The sequence below is a fragment of the Hyperolius riggenbachi genome, chromosome 1 (genome assembly GCF_040937935.1).
Source record: "Hyperolius riggenbachi isolate aHypRig1 chromosome 1, aHypRig1.pri, whole genome shotgun sequence".
In the NCBI taxonomy this organism is placed as follows: domain Eukaryota; kingdom Metazoa; phylum Chordata; class Amphibia; order Anura; family Hyperoliidae; genus Hyperolius; species Hyperolius riggenbachi.
In genome coordinates this window covers 540,265,807-540,286,510 of record NC_090646.1, presented here as the reverse complement: position 1 = coordinate 540,286,510, position 20,704 = coordinate 540,265,807, and the positions used below count along the sequence as shown (strand labels likewise).

Below are 20,704 nucleotides of genomic sequence, written 5' to 3'. Positions count from 1 at the left end.
ACTTTGCATATACAAATAAAAGGCGTAATATAGGCGAAGACACTGCACAGTGGAAGGTGGAAGAAAATAATGATCTAAAGAATATTTGTTGCACTAACCAGTGTGATAGATTGCATTTTCCTAAACAATTTAAATTTATGCCGTAAATCCTGCCCTTTCCAAAAATATTTTTATTACAGACACGTGTTCTTTCATGGATAGTCCTAATCCCTTAAATATATACAAAGCAGTGGAGTGAAAATTTGAAGTTAAACAGATAGGCCCATTTGATGTTATTTCAGAAAACCTGTACAATAAAGGCAAAGAATCAACTCAGTGTTGCTTAAAAAAATAAATAAATAAAAGGTGGATGCATCCTGAGTTTGACATGGATTTCATGATTAAACTGATGCAATTTGAGATGATATTTGTGTAACAAACTATCACTAATAAGTGCAGGAATATCTGCTTTCATGGGCATGTTCAAAGCATGAGTGAAATCATAACAGTAACTCTGCTTTTCTGTTCCGAGAGCTGTGGCTTGTGAGGAACTGCCCAGACATCACAGGTGTCTCATCACAAGTCTTATCGGTACACGGTTCACTATGAAGTGACAAAGGTTCTGCTTACACTGCAGCAGTCCTTCAAAGCAATGACCGTGTTTATGAAAATGCCATTCTATTCACAATACTGGTCATTTAAAGGGATACTGAGCAGCTTTTAAAAATACAATTTACACTTAACTGGGGCTTCCTTCAGCCCACCATAGCCAGCGAGGTCCCCTGGCGGCCTCCTGGCTCCTCTCTCGGTCCTGCAGGCGGCTCTGTTAATCGGTGACTTTGGCCTGAAGTCGCCAGTGCGTGTCCCTGCCGCGCACGTTACACGACTTCGTGCCGGCTGGCGTTGAGTGTCCTGCGAATGCTTAGTTCAAAGTTAGAGAACCACGCATATGTGGGACTCTCATGCTGGCCGGTGTGATGATACAGTACAGTGATGATACTTCAGGCTGAAGTTGCAGATTAACGGAGCCGTCTGCAGGACCGAGAGGGGAGCCAGGATGACGCCGGGGGACCTCACGGCCTACGGTAGGCTGGAGGAAGCCCCAGGCAAGTGCAAATTGTATTTTTAAAAGCTGCTCAGTATCCCTTTAATAAAGTCCTGATCTAAATCATCAGGATTGGGGTCAATTGGCTAAAACTTAATGCTGACAAAACTGAGGTTCTTGTTATCGAGGGCCAGGGCTCAACAGCAAAGCAGCCCCAGTCTCAACCAACACCGCTAAGGATAGGGAGCTCAGACCTGAACAACTCAGACTGTGTGCGCAGCCTGGGAGTACTGAATGATGGGAAATTAAGCTTCAGGAATCAAATCTCAGCTGTTGTGAAACATTCCTTCTTTCACCTAAGGAATATTGCAAGGATTAAACACCTAATTCCTTCAGAGGATCTTCCAACCCTAGTTCATGCCTTCGTCACATCAAGGTTAGACTACTGCAACGTCCTCTACACAGGCCTGCATAAGAAAGACTTACGTCGCCTGCAATTAGTACAGAATGCCGCCGCAAGGCTGTTAACGAGCCAACCCCGCCATTGCCACATAACATCAACCCTGTGCTAACTCCACTGGCTACCGATAAAATGGAGAATTCTGTTTAAGATTGGCTTACTGGCATTCAAATCCTTGCACAATCTTGGCCCTGGATACTTGAAGGACTTGTTGCAACTGCATCACACTCCCCACAATATTACATCAAAAGGACATAACACCTTGGTTACCCCCAGAGTCCACCTCAAAACCTTTGGAGACAGAGCCTTTTGTCATGCTGCCCCTACAATTTGGAACTCCCTGCCACACCCAATCAGGACAGCTCCATCCCTGGAAGCATTTAAGTCTAAACTGAAAACCTACCTTTTCAGTCTGGCATTCATGAACATCTGACTATCTCCTCTGTAACACAACCCAGCCTGCAACCCTGTATTAATCTGAGATACAGCTATGCGCTTTGAGTCTTATGGGAGAAAAGCGCTTTACAAATGTTATTGTATTGTATTATTGTATTGTAGATGTATAAACAGGGCGCTGCGTAAATAGAAAATAACTATATTGCTTGTTTAATAAATTATCATAGACAGATGCAAGGTGGGAACAAGGTTGATTCCCTTGTCGAAAACAAAGTGGGGTTGGAGAAAATGAGGACAATGTGACCCTAATGCTGGCTATGGTAGAAGAGAGAGTCATGCCAAGAACTGCAGCTTGTTAGGGCAAGTTCTGTAGTCACATCAGTCCCTAAAAACTACCATGATTATGGGAACAGACATCAGCCATCTGAACTTATGATAAAGGAATTTAGGATCATAAAACCTTTTTACTGCTTAAAGCAAACCTGAAGCAAAAACAAACAAACAAACAAACAAAATAACATATTATATAATGAATTGTTTGTGTAGTACAGATAATGAATAGCACATTAGTAGCAAAAAAGAGAGTCTCATATTTTTTTCCAGTTACATAGCTTTTTTTTTTTTTTTTTCATTGCACCATACTATCACAGTTGCAGTTTAAAAATCACACTGTCTTTTTAATAAAAAACAAATCAGAAATAATGACCCTTCGAGCTTGACCTGCAATAAAACCGTGTCAAGTTGTCTCACTGTTTATTGGCTGTTTAAGTGCTTAAGAAAACAGGACTGTATTTGACCCAATGGGTCGAATAGCTCAGAGAACCTCTTTTCCATAGATAACTGAATTTTTTTCTTCCTGTACTGGAAAACAATAGGAGACTCTTCTTTGCTACCCATGTTCAATTTCTTAGCTGTACTACACATACAGTTCATTACCTCATACGTTTATTTTCACCTAAGTTTACTTTAAAATACATTTATTGCGGTTCAGCTTTAAGCGGTTTAACGTCTTCCTCGCTGCAGGTGTCGGCAGAAGTTTCTATGTACAGAACTTTCCATCTTCTAATACCATGGGAGAAATGAAGTATGTAATGCAGACATGCCAGCTCAGTGAGTGTAAAGGACAAGCGGCTCCTCAATCAAGCAAGCACAATCTTTATTTTGCTATGGCTGCCTATAAATCCTGAGAAGAGGGGTAAACACACATACAGTAGACTAAACAATCACTAAATAGTGGCCACTGCTCACTCTCCCACATACATACCAAGCCAGGTCTGTGGGAAAATAATGCCTTGCTCTCAAAAGAAACTCAAGTCAAGTTTTCTGAAAATAACCCAGGTCTGACAAGCCAGTAGGAGGGCCTGGATGGTTTCAAGACACAGTTTTCAGCTGAGTCCAACATCCCTAACGAATAGAACTCTAAACAAAGCCTCGCTTCCCATGTTTGGCTAAACGACTTAATAATGAATCAAATTAATTATTGTGAGTGGATAAGCACAGGACAGGAGCGGCACAGTCCAGATGTCAGACAGAAAAATCTGTGCTGAGCAAACACAGCAAAAGAGCTTGTTGTTTGATTAGACGACAAATGACCCGGACTCTCTTCTTTCACTTGCCCTTACAAAAATAAGGAAAAAGATAGGCAATGTCCAGACAGCACCAGATAATTAACATTTATGCTCTTCTGTACAACATCCAAACCATGCAGTTGACATGTTCTGTATACTGTCATTGTGTAAGACAATTTTTGCTGTACATTTTACAGCGTTTCCTGAGACAATTCATATTTTGAAAAACACATTAGAGCTTCTGAAGAAGGAAGTACATGAATAAACATCTCCATAGAAGTGCTACGTCCAGCAGTGTTCCTCACCCTGCAGAGTGCAGCCACAATATTTTATGGAAATTGTAATCCTATATATGTACAAAGCACTTTTTGGCGAAGAAAGTGATGCACTATAGTACAAGGAGACAAACTGTCTGTTATGTAGAAGACGTATTTTACGGTCGAGTGGAATTTGTAAAAATGGAAAGTGCAATAAATTTTTTTTTATTTTAGATAAATGTGACAATATTTGCTGTATTGTATTGCTGTCACAGTAAACCCAGATTTCCTTCAGTCTTTATTCCCATTTAGTCTGGGAGGGGTGTGCACCTTTAAGAAACGTTGATCAGGTATTTTACTTAGTTTTATATTTAGCTGGAGCTAAAGCAGAGAAAATGAGTTCCTGTGTGCAAGGCCACTGCCAACAAATGTTGTAGTTCACCAACCTTTCAGCAACCCTCCCAATACATTTCTATAGTTTATGTTAATGCTAGTACAGAGATATTGGTCAAGCACAAAGGTAAGTGTCTTCCTCATTATACAGTCAGAGACACACAATTATGGAAATTTGGAAGCTCTGATTGTAAGTGTACGCAAAATCAAAGATGACCCAGAGTATGTGTTAATCCCCTTTGCTTTTGACCCTATTAATGTGGATCCGAGATTAACTTTTACTCATTGCATAATTGTGTTCCTTTCCTATTGTTTATAGGGCATTCCTCACGCCAAATACTTTTTTGTTTTTATACTCCAATTTCCTATAAACTAAACAAGCCTTGCCCACAGTTTTTCAGAGAGCCTTGGCATTTTCAGACAGTAGCAAGGGCTCATGGGAGCTCAGTCTGGGCAGGAGGAGGGGGAGGTATTACTAGCCAGAGATTTCAGAGGCAGAAGGGAGAAGGAGGGGGATTAAGTTTTTTTCACAGGCTGAGTGCTGAAGATGCAGATAAGCTTGCCTGTCTGTAATGTTTACAAACAACATGGCTGCTGTCATTGTATCACAGGAGGAAATAATCATATTCTATTGAAGCTGTTTGCAGCTAGATTTGCTGTGTAAACTATCTAAACTTTAGATAAGATATATAGACAAGTTACTTGTTATACCTAGTTTTTCCATCTCTGATCCGCTTTAAGTAGGAAAAATGGCTCGACAAGTGTCAGCTATAGACAAGAAATATGGGGCCATATGCAATTCATTTTTTCACCTGAGTTTTCATCTAGGTGAAATTTTCATACGGGTCAATAAAATGCCTTTTAAACCACCACCAAGCAAACAAATACTTGAAATAATTTTGATAGCACTCTTTCAAGTACTTGTCTGTACTTTTTCCATTTCAATGTGCTAAAAAGTTATAAATTGAAGACGACAAATTATCACCTGGGAGAAAACTGAGGTGAAAAAGTGAATTGCATATGTGCCATGGTGTTACATATCTACACCACTATCGCCATGGTTTCCCTGAAAATAAGTACATTAGAGAGGGCTGTATTTACTTGTCAAGTCACAGGCTACACATCCACTACTTTTGATTGTCCAGCTCGCATGGTGACACTCTTTGCATTGGTGTCCACCTTCAAACACTGCTCATGTGTGTAGTAAATAAAGAGAAATGAGGATGCGAAGAGAGGTTCCTTGGGCTATTCTCCACAGAAGAAATGAAATACTTTATACGATTTAACCATTAGCCACGTCCGCGGCAGTATAGTTACGCCCCGCGGGAAGACTGTTCCCATCCCAGGGGCATAGGTATATGCCTCCCGCTACCGATCGTTAGAGGGGAGATAAATGAATAGGAACACAGTCCCCGTGTCAATGATCGGCGGCATCAATGAGATGCTGCATCACATCCTGTTTGCATACTATTAGTACATGGCAGGAAGAAAATGTATGAGGATATTTTGGGTATCATTCATAAAGCATTTCCGCATGCGGAAATGCTTAACACCGGTGACTTTCCCGACCACTCAGCATAAGCCCCATTCATAAAGGCTCTTTCCGCATGAAAAGGTGACAGAGCGATACATTTCCGCCTTGTGCGGAGTTTTTCTAGATTAGTCTAGAAAAAGTAACAAACACATCCATTCATAAAGATTAGAGCAAGCGGTATCCGGAAGGAAAATACCGCTTGCTCGACAGTAGCGATAGGCGGGCGGAATACATATAAATGAATGGGAGGGACCTTCCAAGCAGCATCAGACAGAGCAGCGCAGGGAGGGAATCGGGCAGCTTTTAAGTTTCCGCATGCCTACCGCCACGCTACCGCCAGCTTCCTCCAGAAAACCTCCGCACTTCTTCCGCAACAGGCAGACTTCTTTATGAATGGCCACCCAGAAGTCTTAATTACCGGTTGCGGAGAAGAACGGTGTTTTCCCGCACTACCGACAGCCTGTTTATGAATGATACCCCTTGTAGCCAAATAGTAAAATTACACCTACACACATTAATTTCAATAAAAAAAATCTACACATAATTTAAAATTAACTTCTAACCTCCCACACTCTCCCCCCCTAAACCTAATTTTTTTTTTTTTTTTTTTAATGCAAAGACAATTTAAAAAAAAGCAAAACATAAATTGTTACCTTAGGGACTGAACGTTTTTAATATGCATGTCAAGAGGGCATACTACTGTTATTTTTGAAAATATGGGCTTGTAAATAGCGATTCCTTGCGATTCACATTGTGATGGGGACATAATTTAAATGGCGTAATAACTGGGACAAATGGGCAGATAAAATACCTGAGTTTTAATTATGTTAGCAGGCATTATTTTAAAACTATAATGGGCGAAAATGGAGACATAATGCATTTTTTTCTTATTCCCATTAAATGCATTTAGAAAAAAAAATAATTCTTAGCAAAATGTACTACCCAAAGAAAGCCTAATTGGTGGCAAAAAAAAAAAAATGTATAGTTTGTTTTGTTGTGATAAATCGCGATAAAGTTATTGGTGAATGAAAGGGAGGAGCGCTGAAATGTGAAAATTGTTCTGGTCCATAAGGGGAAAACCCCTCAGTGGTGAAGTGGTTAAAGTGGCATTGTCACCAAATTTCATCTATAGTATAAAGCATTAAAAACCACATAAAGTTAACAGATAAAACCATCTGACTCGTTGTGAAGAGTTAAAACCCACTTAATTTAGCTGCTAATTGATAAAACTTCCTTTGCAGTTCAGAACTATCAGATTGTGCTGGAAGTGTATACACTGTGTATACAAGGCATATATATAATAATGTCCTGCAGCCCTGAATTATACCAGTCAGCTTCAGTGAGGTGCAAATATGCATTCAAAAGACATTAAGTCAGTCTCATAATAATTCATATTAATTTTTACTGTATTTAATGTTTTAGTGGAAATACATTTTTGGATGATCATACCACTTTAAATCCAGATTTACACACTACATGCAATTCCGATTTGTGATTTTAACACGATTTTACACACGATTACGATTTCCTTTTTAGGCCTGGCTAATATAATGCTACGGGTTTGATCCCACTTTAGTGATGTGATTTTATAAAACTCCCCCATATCATTGCATGAGCTTTTTCAAATCACTAGTGCTTAGAAAAGGCTTTTAATGGGTTTGAGCGGGTTTATATGAAAAGGGCGCCTGGTGTAGCCCATATAAAAACTTCAGCTACAAAAAAGGCGCCTGGTGTAGCCCATATAAAAACTTCGGCTACAAAAAAGGCGCCTGGTGTAGCCCATAAAAAAACATCGGCTACAAAAAAACTCCGGGACTTGTTAAATTACTATTCCCCCTCCAGGCCGCCATGGATAGTGGGGGCATGAAATAATTCGGCTTCCAGCGCCTGTAGCCTGTATCAAAACTTGGCCGGATAAAAAATATGGGCACAAAGGGGTGCCCTACTGTAGCCGAAAACCTTGTAGCCGAAAAAATATGGGCAACAAAGGGGCGCCCGCTTGTAGCCTATATCAAAACTCGGACGCCCTTTTCTACACCTTGTAGCCCATATTTCCAGAAATAACAGTGATGTCTATGGCGGCGCCCTTTTCATACAGGCAGCTCAGGCGCCCTTTTCAAGAGATACCATTTGAGCCCTAAATAGTTTTGTTTTGATAGCATCCAGTGAAAATCAGAAGTGCAATCGCAAATCAGATTTGCAGTGTGCCGGGGGCTGGAAAAGATGTCCTATGTACAAGTTGTTCAACCTTAATTACAAATGGGTATAAAATCCTTGACTGTATTTCATGTATTTACAGTATGTTTTTAAAGTGGACCTGAACTCAGAACGCCACTCTGCTCTAAAAGATACACAACAGCATAATAACCTTTCAAGAAAAAACATTTCTTTGTTACAGGTGATACAAATCCGAAAATAAATCTGCACAGTTTCTACTTCCTGATTCATGGAAGCAGACCTATTGTTTACAGCCTGTGCTTTCAAATGAGCTTATCTGCCATAGGCAGTAATGTGACACAGGGGAGGATCAAATCACAACCTGAGATTAGACACAAATGAGGGGGAATTAAACAGGCTTAACTCTCTAAATACATACAGGGTACATTTCTCTACGTTTTCCTTCTGCCCCTGGTCCTAAACTCTTGCAAAGGGCAGAAGAAACACAGAGAAATGCACCCAGTATGTATTTATAGAGTTTAGCCTGTCTAATTCTCCCTCATGTGTGACTAAGGACAAGTTGTAATTTGATCGCTCAGCTGTGTCAGCTGACGGCCACAGCAGAGACTTCAGTTGTAAACACAGGATGTTAACAATATGTCTGTTTCCATGGAAGCAGGAAGTAGGCAAACTGCAAATGTATTGTAGGATTTGTATCAGCTGTAACAATTTTTTTAAAAGGCTATTGTGCTGTTGCTTATCTTTTAGAGCAAAGAGGAAGTTCTGAGTTCAGGTCCCTTTAAAAATAAAAATGCTTATTCAAACGCTGTCATCCCGATCCTGGCTTTGTCCGCACGCTTGTTCTTTGTAAGTGACTCACTGTATAAATTACTAATGACTACAATGGCATCTTTAAAGCTTGCACTAAAAAGTAAATGTTTATTGAGAAATTATTAAAATATCTGCTCAAAAAGTACAACTCTAAATATTACTGTTGGTTTATCACTTTCCAAAAAGGCATTTTAGAAATTTCTAGACCTATTTATAGAAAAAAAACTGCTTTATAAGAAAACCCATGGAATAAACTTGTGCCAAATGTTTAGGAGGAATAAATCTGAGATGTGATTCGCAGACCCTGCGGCTAGAAACCTCATGTATAACAGCAGCGTTACTGAAACCAATCAAATAAAAATGTATTCCAAAACTTGTTGCATTTTACACCCCCCATGTTTAATTAACAGCCTTTTTACTTTCTGTTGAGATTAACATTAAGCCCATACATAACACTAGCTCCATTTGAAAGGAAAAAAAACTGAAGTCTGGCTTTGTTGAACATTATACCAACTTTTCAAGTGGCAGTAATAACTCAAGATTTATTATTTTTTTAATGAACGAATGCAGAACGGGATCTTTCAAATCACAAAGAAGTCAGCTTTTCCAAATGTTTATTCTTTAGTCTAACTCTTACAATAATTCACTAAACGGACTTAGCACAGGCACAAGTTAGTAATGGAAACCATTACTCATTCCCTGTTGGCAGTGGGCACTCACGCTAGTGCCGCAACGCTTTAAACCTCTTACCAGTTGGGTTTCATCATTAGCATTTAGTAACAATAAGACATAAATTCTAACATCTAATTTGTTTTCACTGTAATAATAATGAAAGGGATGGCAAAATACTTAGGTGTGACAAATGACTGATTTCCAAGAACAGTAATAATTACATGCGAGATATAGTTAAGAAAAACCTTTTTTTGCTGGCAGACATCAGCAAAAGATTCCAGAGATTCTAATGCAATTATCGTTGCAAATTGGTGAAAAAAGCAGAAAAAAGGGCGTCGGTAAATATCGTTAACATTTGAACATTAAAGTTTTTGAAGTCAGTTATTTTAGAAGCTTGCAATGTTATAGTTTCTGTCATATTTTGTTTGTATGTACAGATTTTACGTTAACAAAGGTATTCTGGTTTCTATGTGGCTCTAACCTCTAACATCATGAAGCTCCTCGAGCGGCTGGTCCTTGCCCACCTGAAGAGGTCCACGGACGCCCTTTTAGACTCGCTCCAATTTGCATATAGGGCAAACAGATCCGTGGAGGATGCCATCAATGTCAGCGTGACACACATCACTGAGCACTTAGACAGGCCGGCCTCCTATGCCAGGATCCTGTTCCTAGACTTTAGCTCAGCGTTCAACACTATCTGCCCTGACATCCTGATCACCAATCTGACACAGCTCGGAGGTGATCCCACTCTCAGAGCATGGATCAAGGACTTCCTGAGAAATAGAACACAACAGGTGAAGCTCGGCAACTATTACTCCAGCATTCGAACCACCAATACTGGGGCTCCACAAGGCTGTGTTCTGTCACCTCTACTGTTCTCCCTTTATACCAACGAATGTATCTCATCCGCTGACTCTGTGAAGGTCATCAAATTTGCGGATGACACCACCATTATTGGCCTAATTGGAAGCAATGGAGAGCATGAATACCGGAGCGAGGTCGAGAGAATATGCAATTGGTGCAGGGAGAACAACCTAGTTCTCAACACAGCAAAGACTGTTGAACTAGTTGTAGACTTCAGGAGGAACCCTCCCCCCCCCTCGCCTGTCCTCATTGGAGGACCAGAAGTTTGTATGGTGACATCGGTTCGGTTCCTCGGCACGACTCTCACCAATAATCTGAAATGGGGGCAGAACACCACTAAAATTCAAAAGAAATCCCAGCAGAGGCTGTTCTTCCTGCGCCAACTGAGGAGATTTGGCATGCCACGGGAGCTGCTGGCCAGCTTCTATACTGCCACCATAGAATCCATCCTCTGCTCCTCAGTCATTGTTTGGTACGCGGGCGCAACGGCCAGTGATAAACAAACTGCAGAGGGTCATAGCTGATGCAGAGAGAATCATCGGGTCTCCTCTTCCACCTCTTGATCTCCTCCACTCCGCTAGATTGAGTAAGAGGGCCACCATGATCTCCCGTGACCCCTCTCACCCTGGCAGCCACTACTTCAGGCTCCTCCCGTTGGGCTGCCGCTTCAGGACTATACCATCCAAAACCACCAGGCGGAAGAACACCTTCTTCCCCCAGGCCGTTCGGTCACTGAACTCTGACTTTCCCCGGTCCGGCCTGCACTCGTAATTGCAGGTTCGGCAGCTGGTCCCCGTCGCTGCCTCCTCTGTATATCTGATTACTGCATTTCAAATTGTATTGTTGTTGTATCTGTCTATGCCATGTGTACCACAAATAATTCCGATTATGGCTCTTGCTGTACTTGGCGAAATAAAACTGATTCTGATGTGTAAAAAAGGGTTTCTGCAGTGGGAGTGGTTAGGGTTAGGCACCACCAGGGGGGGTTGGGGGGGGGGGTAGGTTAGGGCTCTTTCACACTAGAGGCTGCGGTAGAAAAGGCTGAAAGTCAGCCTTTTGCTTAACGCCAATACACAGCGTTTTCAAAGCGTTTTCAAAGAGTTTTACAGCTCATATGAAAACGTCCTTTTTTTTTTCCTTCTATAAAAATAAGTGAACAAGTCAGCTGTAAAACGCTTTGAAAACGCTTTGAAAATGCTGAAGTTGGCGTTTTCCATTGACTATCATTGAAACGCCAACAGCCAACTTCGGCTGTAAACAGCCCTGAAAAAGCTCCTGGGAGCGTTGAAACGCAACGCTCCAAAACGCCAAGTTAGATGTGAAAGGTAAAATGAAAGTCTATGGACTTTTTTACCTAGCAAAACACCAACTTCAGCCGTGGCGTTAAAACGCCGAAAAATCCCTCTGGTGTGAAAGGGCCCTTAGGGATTAGGCACCACCAGGGAGGTGGTTAGGCACCACCAGGGGGGTTCGGGTTAGGCACCACCAGGGGGTGGTTAGGGTTAGGCACCACCAGGGGAATGGTTATTTTCAGGCACCACCCTGGGAGAGTTCTGTGTGAGAGTAGGGTTGGGTTAAGATTTATTGTTGATTTACGTTATGATTTTTAACGTTAATATATTTTCGTTAACTACAGTCTGTTTTAAAACAGTATTTATCGTTAACCAATTTCCTTAACAATGTTTATTGTTATTGCGATTTCGTTATCCAGCCAGGCCCTTTTCTCCTGGTGCCCTTTTTTCATGCACACACATTACATATTCTTTTTTGCTAGTTTTAGTAAAAATGTAAATGGAAACATGTTAAGAGAAAAAGAAAATATAAAGAGTGGAATAAAACGGAATTCTACTTTTGTTGAGGGAGAAAAAAAAAAGTAATAAATGCTCTCATTTCAGCTCTTTATACTGAAACCATTAATGACAAGCATTACGTATTTCAGCTAGCTTTTGCATTTGCATAAATACCCTAGCGTTTCTAACCGAAACAGGCAGAGAGAAGCAGAGATGGATTAAGATATAATGGGGCCCTAGGCAAGCTAGTAGAATTGGGGCACCCTTGCGGTCCTTTTGGTAAGCTGAAATGGAGAGAGGTCAAAGACGGTGGGCCCCTTGATACCCACTAGGCCCAAGCATCTGCCTAGGGTGCCTGGTGGATGATCCTGCTCTCAGAGAAGTGTCAACGTTTGTTGCCAAAGGATATGAGCAGGCATTTAAGAGGAGTAACAAAGCCTGCAAGTTGTGTGCAGTTTTACCTGCAGCACGGTGAGAGATTCTGTATAGTCTCTCGGAAGCAGCACTCCAGAGTACACAGAACACGGCTTTTAATATTCTAGAGAAGAGCACATGGAGCTTACCGTACTCTAAATTTTGGAAATTTTTAAGCTGGCTGCAGATTGAAACACAAATATCCAATAAGACTGGCAAGTAGTGGTATTTCTGTAAGTCCCCCAGGACAACCAGTAAAAGCGAAAACAAGCAAAAGCAGAAATTAAAAGCCTCACCCATCCATTCATTGCTAAAAGAGCAAGACCAACACCAGCTGGGTGAACAAAAGGGTGCAGTGCAAAAAAAAAAAAGAAAAGAAAGAAGGCATGTAGCGACCACCTAGCTATATCTCAACCATGTAACTAGGAACCACCGACTGTAGAACTTTTCTACCAAAGGTCACATCTTGCCTAGATAAGATGTATACCCTGTATTGCTGAACAAAGATAAGTGGACTCAACCATGTGGCAGCATTGCAATTCTGGTCAATAGGGGCCCCTTCTCTTTCTGTCCTAGGAGCCAATGATGAGGTACAGTGTGCTCTCATTGTACCTTTAAGCTGGGTATTGCATGAATAAAAGCCGCAGTGAAGCGTCCTTGAACCTAAATACTAAAAGTGATGGTGTACAGCAGGGCTGCTCAAATCCGGAACCGGGAGACATCTGGATAGTTCTATCCGGATATCCCCCAGTAAATCTGTGCAGGGGGGGGGGGGGGGGTGGTCAATCTTACCTGTCTGACATCTTCTTCGTCCGTCCCTTGGCGCCTTCCACGATGCGCTCCAAGAGGCGGTCACGCGATTACTGACACTTCCTCCTTCCGGGTTGAAGGAGGAAGTGTTTGTAATCACGTGACGCGTGTGGAGCGCATCGTGGGAGGCGCCGAGGGACAGAAGGAGGAAGATGTCAGACAGGTAAGATTGCCCCCCCCCCGCCCAGGTTTACTAGGAGATATCCGGATAGCAACTATCCGGGTATTTCCCGGTTCCGGATCTGAGCAGCGCTAGTGTACAGTACTTTTGGAGTGTTCTAGGCTTGGTTTTACTTTACTCCATCCTGGAGGAATTCAAGAAGAGAGTCAGAACTTCAGAGTCTTAATTTGGAGAAAAAAAAAACCTTCCAAATGACTGGGTCATATATATATATGTTAATTTTAGAAGTGGAATTTCTTTTTAAGGCCAGCCAATATATTGCAACTTGCATTTATTGCATCATAGAGTGAATCAATTCATATGCATACTATTATGTCTAATACAAGGTGTATTATTTAAAGAGACCCAGAGACGAACTAACTAACAGTTGTATACATACCTGGGGCTTCCACCAGCCCCATTAGCCTGGATCGCTTCCACGCCGCCGTCCTCTGCTGCCTCTACCTGCTGGTACCGGGTCCCATCATTTTGGCCAGTCCAGCTAGTCGACACAAGTGCATTGCGCTCCCTCCGTACTGCGCAAGCACATGCGTACAGATACGGAGGGAGTCCCTGCGATTGCGTGCAATTGCCCGCGTCAGGTGGAAGTGACGGGACCCAGGACCAGTAATAGATGCAGCAGAGGACGGCGGCGTGGGAGCGATCCATGCTGATGGGGCTGGAGGAAGCCCCAGGTATGTATAAAATCTTTTCCTATTTTTTTTTTGTAGCTTCGTCTCTAGTTTCCTTTAAGGCAACTGTAATTCATGCACTTATTTGTGGTACAACCAGTTAAAAAAATTTGAGTTTTGCGTGTCTAGACTAGGTATTCAAGACAGTTTGTCAACATTTTTTTTTATTGGTATACACCGATTTTAAATCTAGCATAGTAAACATTATCACAAGTACCCCTTCACAAATATATATTTAATTGTAGTACATCACAATTGGTTCTAAACAATTTTCAAGCATTTACTATTGCTTTTAATTAGCTAAAATACTAATTTGGTGTTGTTTAAATAAGATTTATCATTTTCTAAAACTCTAAAATGTGTTATTCTTGGTTAAGTATATTAAAGAGAACCCGAGGTGGGATTTAATTATGTTACTGGGGCACAGAGGCTGGTTGTGCACACTCAGACCAGCCTCCATTGCCCCATGGTGTGCCTCCATGTCCCCCCTGCGCTCCGCTATAGCCCCCGCAGTGCTGGCGACACGCAGCGCGTCGCCAGCACAATGTTTACCTAAGCGCTGTCAGTCAGTCAGCGGGTGGGTAGCGCTGATGCGGAGGAGACGGGGGAGCGGCTCCCCCGTCTCCTCCGCATCAGCGCTACCCACCCGCGTCACTTCTCTCCTATCAGCGGGAGGGAAGTGACGCGGGCGGGTAGCGCCGATGCGGAGGAGGCGGGGGAGCGGCGCTGACAGTCAGGGCTTAGGTAAACATTGTGCTGGCGACGCGCTGTGTGTCGCCAGCACTGCGGGGGCTATAGCGGCGCGCAGGTGGGACATGGAGGCACACCATGGGGCAACGGAGGCTGGCCTTAGTGTGCACAACCAGTCTCTGTGCCCCAGTAACATAATTAAATTCCACCTCGGGTTCTCTTTAAGCCTGAGTACCCCCTGAAACCATCAGAAGTACCCCCTGCTGGGGTACGAGTACCGCACATTGAGAACCTAGGCTCAAGAGAACATCCACATTAGGATTAGTCTGTGAAGCCTCCATACATCATGTGATGTAAGCAGGCTTTTAGTAGTCTATAGCAGAATGGAAACTCAGAGTTATCAGATACTATTCTGCAGTGGGAGATTGTTTGTTTGCTTACCATGAATGAAGACGTGTCGTAAAAGAAGGCTGGGATTCCAAACCACTGGAACGGTTTACAATTCAAAATAAAGACTATTGCTGGGAATACACCATGCGTTTTTTCGGCAGATAGATGGTTCAATAGATAATTTCCGACATGGTCGATCTTACTTTCGATCGTTTTACCGCTCGATTTCTGATAGAAGTGAATGGAAATTGCTAAGAAAAGATAGGAGAATTGAGCGGGAAATCGAGAGGAAAAACGATTTGAAAATCGATCGAACTGTAAATCAAACGCATCATGTATTCCCAGCACATTAAAGGACCACTATCTGGAAAAATTTTACAACTTAAAATAAATGAGAACACATAAAAATAAGTAGTAGGTTTCCTTCAAAGTAAAATGAGCTATTGATTACTTTTCTCCTATGTTGCTGTCACTTACAGAAGTTCGTAGACATCTGATGGAACTGGAAGGTTTTTGACTAGTCCATCTCTTCATGTGGGATTCTAAATATATAATTTATTCCTTACAATAGCACTCCCTGGAAAAGGATCTATACAAAGATGCAGGCTGACCCTCCTGCCTGTTTGCACACTATTCTGGCAGTTGGACTGAGCAACTGCCGTTCACCAAGTGCTTTTGAAAATAAAGAAAACCCTGTGAATTCCCCATGAGGAAATGGGCTAGTCCAAAACCTGTCAGATTTCAGCTACCTATGTAAGTGACATCAACATAGAAGAAAAAGAATTTATAGCACATTTTACTCTGGGAGAAATATACTTTTAATGTATGCGTTTTCATGCATTTTACATTTTTTTGAGCAAATGGTCCTTTAATATTATGCCAGCAACACTATCAGTACTGGTATAAAATGATTAGTTAAAAGCACCTTGAAAATACAGAAACTATCGTATTCCTGCTTTTTATAAATAGTACAGTGATTATTTACATGCAACTCCACAGAGTAAATTTAAATCTCTAACATTGCATCCTATGAAGTATGCTCCCGTATGTCTTCAGTCCACCTCCTGCCAGCTGCATACAGTGACAGAGCAACAGCTAATAAACCCTCAGCACAAATAAAGTCCTCTCTCACCTGTTTGATCCTTGCCAGTTCTTTTAAGGCTCTTCCCCACTGCTGCTTGTAGTGCAGTTTAGATTTTGTCGCAGATTCTAGCTTTCTTTCAAGTTCAACCTATGAATAGTTTAACAATATTAGTTAAATATTAGTTCATATATAAAAAAAAAACAACTTTATTTCAGATCAACCTAAGAAAGACAAATCTTAGCATTTGAGAAGCAGATCTTAGCATTTGAGTACGCAACAAATACCGGTATGTAAAAGACTGCACTTGATACTTCAACATTTTCAGTACAGACAGTTCACATTGCAGGCTCATTCAGGACCCATTCACGCTTTTCTGAGCGCTTTGTGATTGATAAGGGCTTTTTAACCACTTAAGGACCGGCTGATTATTCTTTGATCTGTGCTGCGTGGGCTCTTCAGCCCACAGCACAGATCAGGTTTTAGGCAGGGCAATCAGACTCCCCCCCCCCCCCCTTTTCCCCACTAGGGGGATGTCTTGCTGGGGGGGGGTCTGATCGCTGCTGGCTTGCTTTGCCTAGCGGGGGGCTCCTCAAAGCTCCCCTCTGCAGCGCTATTCCCCCCTCCCTCTCCTCCTCACTAGAGGCGGTACAGGACAGCGATCCGTCCTGTACCGCCTCTGATAGGCTTCAGCTATCAGATGCCGGCGATCCCCGGCCAATCAGAGTCCGGGAAACGCCGATCTCCTTTACGGTGCTGCTGTGACAGCAGGGCCGTATGCTGGATTTTTCCCCCCGGGTGTTTAGATTTAGCCTGCGAGCTGCGATCGAAGGCTTGCATGCTGTTCACTGAGCCCCCCGCCATGAACTGACAAGGAGCGGCTGTTTCCATGGAAATCCACAAATGACCAGCCGCCGCCTATCAGCGTTAGCTGGTCGTTAAGTGGTTAAAAATCGCTCCCATTCACTTTCATTAAAATCACATAAAAAATTGCGTAAACATCACAGCGATTGCGTACGTGGAAATTGTGCCGATTTTTATCGCGATTTTAATGAAAGTGAATGGGAGCGGTTTTTAAAAAGCGCTAATTAATCACAAAGTGCTCAGAAAAGCGCTTCTAGTGTGAATGGGCCCTCATTCATCAACTGTCTGCCGCCTCTGAGATGTTTACTTTTGCAGCAGTATATAAAGGTTTGTTAATTCTGCTGGATTTGCTTTATACGGATTTAAAACACACTATATTCTACTCTTTATTTATCTATATGCATGAAGTAGTAGATTACCTCAAGCTACATGTTGGGGTATATAGATGCTTTAAAAAAGTCTTGATTCTCTGTATACATTTTTTTCCCATTTCTCTCTGAATAGTGCTGCCATGTACGGAAAAGTTGAATTCGGAACTTCATCCGATCAGAACCTGAATCTTTGTACATGCGCACTGCGGCAGGGCGTGCCAACCTTTGTCGCCGCTTCTGTGTGCTGTCTTCCACGTCGCATTTCAGATCTCACATACTTCTTCCTTCACAGGGAAGTATATGAGATCTGGAATGCAATGTGGACACATGACTCTGCATAAGTCTTTTGAGTGTTCACTCTGCTTTATAACATGTTGGCAAGTACTGTGGCTAGACTAACACAATCAAAAGGCATCAATCTCTATAGGAGCTGCTGTATGCAAGATTTAAACTTTAAAGTGTACCTGAACTGATGTGGTCCTGGATACATGTAGTACCAAGCCTATTTATAGCTTGCCTTTGTTCACGTTCTACTTTTTTTTTGCACTGCAAGAGCTAATAAAACAGTTTTTTTATATACCGTATATACTCGCATATAAGCCGAGGTACCCACTTTTCCATCAAAAATCAGGAAAAAGTGGTCGACTCTCATATTAGCCAAGGGTAGGAAATGCAGCGGCTTCTGAGTTTCGATAAACAAAGTAAATGCCAAATTGAATTGCAATTACGTTTTCAAATTACCCCTTTTTTAGGGTCCAGAATCCTTCATAGCATTCAAGCTGCTTACTGCTGCAGGAAGTGAACAAATGGTTGGTGAAATTACAGACTGGGCTGATGGCAGGCAGAGCTTATTGTAAGTACAGTAAATCTCTAGTAGAATCTGGAAGTCAGCTGTATGCAAGACTTGTACATATGATCACTGGTAATATTACAGTGACCACATGTACAAGTCATGCATACAGCTAACTTCCAGATTGTACTGAATATTTAATGTGCCTAGTGAGCCGTGCCTGCCATCAGTCCATGTCCCTTAAAAGCTTGCATATTTTCTACTTGGCGATTACCTGTGTTTGTACAGCAGTCTGGGAGCCCTTTTTAGCCATCTCACAGCCTGTCAGCCTGGCTCTTTACAGCCACTCGCTCTTCCTCAAGTTGCCACTAGCGGGAGTTTAAGGGATAAGACACAGCAGGAGCTGACGTCACCTTCACACACTGCTCCCCGGGAAGCTCATGCCTGCAAAACTGTCTGCAAACGCTGTTCTGTATCCTGGTCACTCATCCACGCCGCTCATCTCCGGGGGGGGGGGGGGGGGGGTTTATCTTAGCCACTCATCTCCAGGATGTTCATGGCAGCAAATCTGTGCTGTGCTGCACATATTTGCAGGACTGCAAATACCGCTCTGCCTCCCTCTCCATCTCCCCGCAGCTTATCTGATCGATGCAGGCACGATCCACGCTGCTCATCTCCGGGGCACTTATCTCCGCCGCTCATCTCCAGGACTTTCATGGCGGCAAACCTGTGCAGTACCGTCTCCCGCTTTGTCTCCCCGCAGTCAATCTGATCCGATGCAGGCACTAACAGCTTGCCCGGATGTCTGTACAAGCTGAAGGCTTTATTCCCCTCTACAGTCTGTACTCCGTGCACTGCAAGCAGGTCAGCCCACACAACTTAAAGGGGAACTGAAGAGCGAGGTATATGGAGGCTGTCAAGTTTATTTCCTTTTAAGCAATACCAGTTGCCTGGCAGCCCTGCTGATCCTCTGCCTCTAATACTATTAGCCATAGCCCCTGAACAAGCATGCAGCAGATCAGGTGTTTCTGTGGCTCAGACTTTAAAGTAAAATCTGACAAGACTAGCTGCATGCTTGTTTCTGGTTTTATTCAGATACTACTGCAGAGAAAAAGACCAGCAGGGCTGCCAGGCAACTGGTATTGCTTAAAAGGAAATAAACATGACAGCCTCCATATACCTCTCTCTTCAGTTCCCCTTTAAAAGTATATGACTCGCATATATGCCGAGGGGGGGGACTTTTCATCTTTGTGCTGAAAAATTCGGCCTTTATGCGAGTATATACGGTATGCAAATAAAGCAAACAGCTGTGAATTTAGCCAGAGCTCTCGTGAAGATGGAAAAGAATGCAAACACTTATCTGTCTGAACAAAGACTTCTGATAACCGCTCAAATGGAAATTAATTCTCTCCACTGGGAGCTGAACCAACCAGATATTACCTCACACTGTCATGGCTGAGCTTCTCTGAGCTCTCCAACCCAACTTGGGTTGAAGACAGTACTGTTTTCTGAAGCACTTCTACATCAAAGAAACAGTGAGGGACAACTTCATATATATTGTTTTACTGCAGGGAAGCTCAAAGAGTCAATAGCTTTGCTCTGATTCATAGTTTAAAATACAGAGTGTAATTTATAAACTGCAAATATAAGTGAATGATGCAATGTTATAAAAACAAAACAAAGCGATATAACTGAAAATAAAAACATGCTACTGATGTTCTATTAATTATCCATACTACACATACAATTTATATTATCATAAGTTTTTTTTTTTCCACTTCAGTGCCACTTTAAGGATCTCCTGCTTATTTTTACTTCAGACGTGATTAAACAGAGGCTTGACTATAAACATACTTTATAAAACAAAAGTAACCTTTAAAATATCGTTTTTTTATGATATAAATGAAGCCACTTCCATTGTGCTGGACATTCACCGCTGATAACTTTATACTGCAGACTGTCGTTTTACACGCTTAGTTGGGAGAATTATGGAGGGGTGCAGAGGTGCGCAAAGACTGAATCAAACTGCTTATTTTTACTTGCCATTGCTGATCTGTTATAACTGAAATCAAGCCAAACTGGCCTTGTTTTAGGAATGTACTTTCTCAGTCTCAAACAGAGAAACAATCTGGCTAAAACACTTAGCAGAAAAAAAGTTTTACTCTTTATTTTAATAAAATGATAGCAAGTTTAAAGAAACAAAAAATGTCAGCCCTCCTTTAACGTGTATTTTCAAAAAATAAATGTTGGCCAAAATAAATAAATTATAAATTTAGCTTTGCTCAAAAAAATGAACCCTCTGCTGTGTGGACTAGTCAGTATCAATACACAACTGGGAAAACGAATGGCTGTGTTTGTGTGTTTAACCAAAATAAAAACACTCCAGTTACTAGTTTCTTTATGAAAGAAGAAAATCATGTTTACACTGAAAGCTGTTAAATGATGGATTAAGTCGTTTAGCAAAACAGGGCTTAAAAGAAGCCAAAAGTTGTCAGT

At 42.0% G+C, this 20,704-nt stretch overlaps 1 protein-coding gene across 1 annotated transcript in view; it reads right to left on the bottom strand.

The window, feature by feature from the left end:
- CEP120 (centrosomal protein 120) overlaps window positions 1-20,704 on the bottom strand; it is a 134,530-nt gene that overhangs the window by 18,907 nt on the left and 94,919 nt on the right. Inside the window, exon 18 of the mRNA XM_068246934.1 lies at window positions 16,235-16,333. Coding sequence (XP_068103035.1) covers window positions 16,235-16,333 — 99 coding nt within the window. The remainder of the gene's footprint in view (window positions 1-16,234; window positions 16,334-20,704) is intronic.